This window comes from Colobus angolensis, unplaced genomic scaffold (assembly GCF_000951035.1).
Source record: "Colobus angolensis palliatus isolate OR3802 unplaced genomic scaffold, Cang.pa_1.0 Scaffold59, whole genome shotgun sequence".
In the NCBI taxonomy this organism is placed as follows: domain Eukaryota; kingdom Metazoa; phylum Chordata; class Mammalia; order Primates; family Cercopithecidae; genus Colobus; species Colobus angolensis.
This window is the reverse complement of record NW_012119487.1, coordinates 4,416,931-4,424,603: the sequence shown is the minus strand read 5'-3', so window position 1 is coordinate 4,424,603 and position 7,673 is coordinate 4,416,931. Positions and strand designations below refer to the sequence as shown.

The following is a 7,673-nucleotide window of genomic DNA, read 5'->3' as shown; positions in this document are numbered from 1 at the left end:
ACAGGGAACAGCACTTCATAGACCTGGGTCTGAATCTCAGTATGGCTAATTATGAACTTCTCTGTACCCTTTTTCATTGTAAAATGGAGATAAAAATATCAACTCCAAAAGACTGCTGTGAAGCTTAAGTGAGATAATGTACATAAGGTGCAGGATCTGAAAAAGTATGTGAATGGTAGTCGTTCTGATTATTCCTCACTTCTCTTGAAGGAGTTGGTAAGTGTCTGGCACACTGTTAATGTTCAGTGAAGGCTGGCTATCACTACAGGTAATGCGGATTAGAGGTCCATTTAAGAGTGTGGCCGGGTGCAGTGGCTGACACCTGTAGTCCCAGCACTTTGGGAGGCCGAGGTGGGCGGATCACAAGGTCAGGAGTCTGAGATCAGCCAGACCAACATGGTGAAACCCCGTCTCTACTAAAAATACAAAAATTAGCCAGGCGTGGTGGTGTGCACCTGTAATCCCAGCTACTCGGGAGGCTGAGGCAGGAAAATCGCCTGAACCTGGGAGGAGGCGGAGGTTGCAGTGAGCCCAGATTGTGCCACTGTATTCATGGGTTAGAAATCCAGCTCCTCCACTTCCTAGCTATGTGACTGTGAGCAAAATTTTAAGCTCTGTGCCTCACTTTTCTTATTTTTAAAATAGCAACAGTATCAGAACTTCTTTCATAGGGTCGGCATGAGGATTAAATGAGTTAATATATACAAAGTGCTTAGAACAGGGCTTGGCAAATACTAAGTGCTTAATAAGTGCTACCTATGAGGTACAGGACTTCCCTGAGAAAGGACAGCTGGTTAGAACAGTGACATATACCTAGAGACATGATAGGGTGTTATCTTGCAGCCCATTCTATCTTACATTTATGTCTACATAAGGGACCCTCATTGTGACATTTTCAGAACGTTAATGTTATTCCTCAAAAGTCTGGTTTCTAGCTCTCTTTCAAGGAGGGCCTTGTGGGAATCAGACCTATAACTTCCTGAGAATGAAACACCAGCTTGTTTAGTTCATACCAAGAGAATGTTTAATAATCAAATCAGTTTAGAACAAAATCCCATATTCTTTTTTAAGAAATGCATTCATAATAAAATTTGGAAATAAATAGCTTTCTTCAGTTTACTATTGTAGGGGATGGGGAGATGGGGATTACGTTTAGCTTTGAAGATGAACTCTGAAACTTTTTCTTTGCAAGAAACAATGATAAATGAAAATACAGATTCGAAGAAAGAACTTGATGAGGTACTAGTTAGACACACTATCATTTGGAAAAAACTATATACTAAAGTGAAAAAATAAATTTATATCATGCTTGATCTTTACAGTACTTTTTTAATATTCACGTTTGACTTTGTGCTATACTTTTCTATATTTTACAAAGATTCCTAAAGCTAATTCAGTCTTCCATATCCCCTGAAGACTCATGATTCAGCCAGTGCATGATGGCACTCACCACCTACAGCTGCTGTTCTTGAGGAAAAAGGGGCCCACTTTGACCAAGTTGGTCCAGGGGTGTCTGCCAGCCCACCAGCTCTCCAGTGGTGTGATCTGTCCTTCCACAATTTAGGAATGTATTATGTACAAAAGTTTGAGACTCCTAATTTTCTTCATTTGTGAAATCTTGACTCAGAAAATATTTTTTCATGATTATATGACTAATTTCACTACCCCTTAATCTAAGTGGCTTTTCTAATTAGAGTCAGGTCTAATCTATTTAATAAAGTAATGCCAATGGAGGCTGGTAGCTAATGAAAAAAATCCTTAGTTTTTTTTCTTGTTTGTTTGTTTTTTTTGAGACAGAGTTTGGCTCTGTTGGCCAGGCTGGTGTGCAGTGGCACGATCTCGGCTCACTGCAACCTCCGCGTCTCAGGTTCAGGTCATTCTCCTGCCTCAGTCTCCCGAGTAGCTGGGACTACAAAATACAAAAATTAGCCCGCCACCATGCCCGGCTAATTTTTGTATTTTTAGTAGAGATGAGGTTTCACCACATTGACCAGGCTGGTCTCGAACTCCTGACTTCAGGTGATCAGCCCACCTCGGTCTCCCAAAGTGCTGGGATCATAGGTGTGAGCCACCATGCCCAGCCAACCCTTAGTTTTTATACAGCGCATTATAAAGTACTATAAGATTTATGCAGGCTGGGCTCACGCCTGTAATCCTAGTACTTTGGGAGGCTAAGGCGGGTGGATTGCCTAAGCTGAGGAGTTCGAGACCAGTCTGGGCAACACAGTGAAACCCCGTCTCTACCAAAATACAAAAAATTAGGTGTGGCAGTGTGCGCCTGTAATCCCAGCTACTCAGGAGGCTGAAGCAGGAGAATCTCTAGAACCTGGGAGGTGGAGGTTGCAGTAAGCCAAGATCCGCACCACTGCACTCCAGCCTGGACAACAGAGCAAACCTCTGTCTCTTAAAAAAAAAAAAAAAAAAAGATTTATGCAGAACAGCTTCATTTCATGAATTAACAGTCTATAGTTCAAACATATACTATATACATAGGAGAGTAAGGCATTGTTCAGCATCAACAGCACTGATAGTTGGAAGTAATTTTTCTTACTGCTTTATTGTGCTCTCCAGCAGTTAGTAGGACCACGTCTTCCTCTTGGGTGTCCATTAGTCTTATTAATTCCAGTCTTTGCGATTCCATTATGAAGTTAGCAACTGGAGAATTCCAGTTTCTATTGGCGTTAAGGAATACAGGTAAGATTTCCTGTGTAAAAGAAAAAGACATATTCATGTTTTTTTTGTTTGTTTGTTTTTTAAACAGTGGGATTAATTTATCTTCTTATAGTACAAAGATTTCTGGTTCCCAATAGAAGAGAATTTAAAAGAGATTATCTCTATTATCTCCCTGAACCCATTCAAAATGATACTAAGGGAATTTTATAAAGTGCACAGTGGCTCATGCCTGCAATCTCAGCACTTTGGGAGGCTGAGGTGGGTAGATCACTTGAGGCCAGGAGTTCAACACCAGCTTGGCCAACATGGTGAAACCCTGTCTCTACTAAAAATACAAAAATTAGCTGTGCCAGTTATATGCGTCTGTAATCCTAGCTACTCAGGAAGCTGAGGCATGAGAATCACTTGAGCCTGGAAGGTAGAGGCTGCAGTGAGCTGAGATTGGGCCATTGCACTCCAACCTGGGTGAGAGAGTGAGACTCAAAAAAAAAAAAAAAAAAAAATCATTTCAACATAATGAAAAAAAGGGGGAGGGGATGAAGAATGGAGAATAATAGCAGATGACAGATTTCTGTGAATTTTTGGCAGATTGCAAGTGAACTGAGTAGGAATGATTAAAGAAGCAAAGTGCAGGAAGGTCTGGCATAAAGAACAATGGAGGCGGCCTCAGCACAAGAAGGAAATGATTTTACCTTGCAGAATTCTGGAGAGGCTCAGGACTCTTAAGCCTTGAGTGCCTAGGATAATAGACAGCCGCCTTGCTGCTCATGCTAAACTAAACGTAACCATTTACAAAGCCTCTGTAAGGATCTTGCACTTCCAACAGCTTTTTTTCTTTTTGAGATGGAGTCTCGCTCTGTCACCCATGCTGGAGCGCAGTGGCCTGATCTTGGCTCACTGCAGTCTGCCTCCCGGGTTCAAGCAATTCTCCTGCCTCAGCCTCCCTAGTTGCTGGGATTACAGATGTGTGCCACCATGCCCGGCTAATTTTTGCATTTTTAGTAGAGACGGGGTTTCACTATGTTGGCTAGGCTGGTCTCAAACTCCTGACTTCAAGCGATCTGCCTGCCTTGGCCTCCCAAAGTGCTGGGATTACAGGCGTGAGTCACTGCACCTGGCCCCAACCAGCTTTTAAAATGCCCCATTCTTCAATATGTACAGATAACCAACAATCACTGCACATTGAAGAAACACTGCAGCATTAAAAAAAAAAAAAAAAAAAGACCAAGATAAACCCAAAAAATTAGTCCCAGAGAAAACATAAGTTAGGGACCAAAAGAGAACTTGAATCCTCAAAAGTACTCAAAAAGATATTTTATGAATAAAACCAGAATAAGATGCAGTAAAAAAAAGCTACTGGGAAATTAAAAAAAAAAAAAAATTCAACAGAAGAGTTGAAGAAATCTCCAGGAAAATAGAACAAGACAAAGAAAATGGTGAAAAATGACATGCCAAAGAAAAGAGGTTAAATTGGTTCAACATACAACTAGTAGAAATTCCAAAAAGAGGCTAGAAAAAATGATGAGGTCAAAACAGTTAGATAATAAAATAATTTTCTACACATAATAGAAGAATTTTCTACACATAAAAAGACATAAACCTTCATACTGAAAGGGCTCTTCAAGTGTGTAACACATTGAATGAAAAATGATCAAAAGGCAAACAAACTCTGAAATTTCTGAACATAAAGAATTAGAAGGCAAAAAGCTTCCAAAGAGAAAAAATCAGGTCTGCTATAATGGAGTAAATTCACACAAGCATCAGAGCATCAGACTTCTCATCAGTAGCAATACATGGGAGAAGAAAGTAAAGCAATGCCTTAAATGTTCTAAAGCTGTGCTGTCCAGTGATGCACTGTGGCTATGTACATTTAAATTAATTAAAATGAAATAAAGTAAAAAGTTCAGCCCTTTAGTTGTACTATCCTATTTCAAGTGCTCACTAGCTGCATTGGCTAGCAACAACTATACTGAACAATGCAGACATAAAACGTTTCCATCATTAAAGAAAGTTTTATTGGACAGCACTCTTCTAAGGTGATATGGCTGGCAATTCAAAATTTTGTACTAAGCCAAATTATCATTAATCAAGTGTGAGGTTTTAAACATAAAGACATTTTGTAAGAACTCAGTAAGTTGATCTCTCACATGCTTTCTTAGGAAGTTACTTGACTACATACTCCAACACAAAAAAGAAAAAGGAAAACCTGGGATCCAGGATGAGTTACTTCAACTCAAAAGAATGAAGAAAAGGTTCAGAAAGACAGCTGAGCAGAAGGTACAGAGTAACTAGGTGAGGTCTGTTTATGTGAGCCTTATCTCTCATCACAGGAAGTTAACAAGGTTTAAATGAATTAAGTAAAAAGAAAAAAGTATGTAGAGATATTTCCAAAAACAGAGATACTCTGGCAGAATACTAGGATGGATGCGGCAGGCTAGAGCAAATGATTATTGCATTTCATCATTAATGCTTCTTTATTTTTTGAACCATGTCTATGCCATATGTTGCTAAAAACACGTAAGATCTTCTAAAAGCAATTAGAAGCCAAATCAAGTTAAAACATTAATAAAAATAGTAGTACTAGTACCCATTTCTTACATAAAAGTTCAGGAAATTAGGAAGGAAAAAGAAGAAGAAAGAGAACAATGAAAGAAGAAAATGTAATAATAGTCCCATTAACTGAAGGCTGCCAAAGTTAACCTTCAGGCTTATTTCCTGGTCCTATGGTTCTTAGATGCAGATTTTATACACTAATAAAATAAAAATAAACAAAATTGGAAGATAAAGGGTTGCCAATTTTTAATTTTATAAAGAAAAGGCATATTTCATCCCCCCGCTCCCCCCACCACCAACAGAGAAATAAAGGATAGTTCTTTAAATTTGTTTAACTTTATGAAAAGCTTGTTATATTGCCCTGACTTTTCTGATTTTGTCTCAACCCATTTTGGAAACCACTATCCTAATCTTTTTTTCTTATATAAAAATCTAGTTATAGTTCTTTGTGCTTGAAGTATGAGGCTTGGGAAATGGTGGTAGAGATAGGTAGTCCATTTTTAATATACAAATATAATGTTTTTACATGGTTATAATCAGTATAAATATAATTCTATAGCCTCCTTTTCTTACATATCATTATAAGAGCATTATTGTCTATTAAGTCTTAGAAAACAAGATTTTAAAAAGGAACTTTAATAGTAATTCCTTTGATTATATCATACTTTATTTAATTACTCCCATATGGTTTCATTTTATTCCTGTTGTCATACCTAAGATTCTTTCCTTTTTTTTTGGAGACAGGGTCTCACTGTGTCACCTAGGTTGGAGTGCAGTGGCGTGAACATAGCTTACTGCAGCCTCCATCTCCTAGGCTCAAGTGATCCTCCCACCTCAGCCTCTCAAGTAGTTGGGATGATAGGTGTTTGCCACCATGCCCAGCTAATTTTTTTTCTGTTTTTTGTAGAGATGAGGTCTCACTATGTTGCCCAGGCTAGTCTCAGACTTCTGGGCTCCAGTGATATTCCCACCTTGGGCTCCCAAAGTGCTAGATTACAGGTATGTGCTCCCGTGCCTGGCCGGATCCTTTCTTTCTTTTTTTGTTTTTTTAAGAGACAGGGTCTCACTCTGTCATCCAGGCTAGAATGCAGTGGCATGATCATAGCTCACTGCAACCTTGAACTCCTGGGCTTGTGAGTCTCCTGCCTCAGTCTCTCAAGTAGCTGGGACTACAGACAGACATGTGCTACTATGCCCAGCTAATATTTATTTATTTATTTAGAGACTGTGGCCCAGGCTGGAGTACAGTGGTGTGATCTCAGCTCACTGCAACCTCCACCTCCTGTGTTCAAGTGATTCTCCTGCATCAGCTTCTCAAAGTAGCTGGGATTACAAGTGTGCACCACCACACCTGGCTAAGTTTTTGCTTTTTTTTTTGAGACAGAATCTTGCTGTGTCACCCAGGCTAGAGTGCAGTGGCCCAATCTCAGCTCACTGTAAACTCTGCCTCCCGGGTTCATGCCATTCTCCTGCCTTAGCCTCCTAAGTAGCTGGGATTATAGGCCCCTGCCACCATGCCCGGCTAATTTTTTTGTATTTTTGGTAGAGACGGGGTTTCACCGTGTTAGCCAGGATGGTCTTGATCTCCTGACCTTCTGATCCGTCTGCTTCGGCCTCCCAAAAGTGCTGGGATTACAGGCATGAGCCACTGCGCCCGGCCAATTTTTTTTTTTCCAAGATGGAATCTTGCTCTGATGCCCAGGTTAGAGTGCAGTGGCACAATCTTAGCTCACTGTAGCCTCAAACACCAGGCTCAAGTGATTCTGCCACCTCAGCCTCCTAAGTAGCTGGGACTAGGGGTGCAACAGGGGAGCATGGTGGCCTGAGCCTGTAGTCCTAGCTACTTGAGAGAGAGGCAGGAGTGTTGCTTGAGCCTAAGAAATCAAGGCAGCAGTAAGCTATTATGGCACCACTGCACTCCAGCCTGAGCGACAGAATAAGACCACATCTCCAAAATAAATATATAAATAAAATAAAAAATAAATAAAGGCAGAAGAATGATCTGAAATAACAAGATGCTCAAAACTAATGATAATGATAGTTTAGTTAATAATAGTTAAAAATATTGAATCTCTATAAGGAAAAAACCGCTCTAATTAACTCCTTACCTGATTAAAATGGTCAGCTGCAAATTTTCTGATGGATTCAATGTCTCTCCTTTTTAAGTATTTCTGATGAAAGAAAAATCAAAGTAAACTTGTCATTATGACACTTAGCTTCATAAACATGGTTATGCGATCAAATGACAAACAAATATATTTTGTGTCTTCCTATTTCAACAGTAAGATTTAATAAAAATTCAATGTCTGGGCTGGGTACGGTGGCTCATGCCTGTAATCCCAGCACTTTGGGAGGCCGAGATGGGTGGATTGCTTGAAAGTTGGGAGTTCAAAACCAGCCTGACCAACATGGTGAAACCCCGTCTCTACTAAAAATACAAAAATTAG

At 39.8% G+C, this 7,673-nt stretch overlaps 1 protein-coding gene across 1 annotated transcript in view; it reads right to left on the bottom strand.

The window, feature by feature from the left end:
* Positions 1–7,673, bottom strand: part of DARS2 (aspartyl-tRNA synthetase 2, mitochondrial) — a 37,298-nt gene that overhangs the window by 6,483 nt on the left and 23,142 nt on the right. Inside the window, exons 12-13 of the mRNA XM_011962339.1 lie at positions 7,335–7,397; positions 2,552–2,704 (exon numbers count right to left, since the gene is read on the bottom strand). Coding sequence (XP_011817729.1) covers positions 2,552–2,704; positions 7,335–7,397 — 216 coding nt within the window. The remainder of the gene's footprint in view (positions 1–2,551; positions 2,705–7,334; positions 7,398–7,673) is intronic.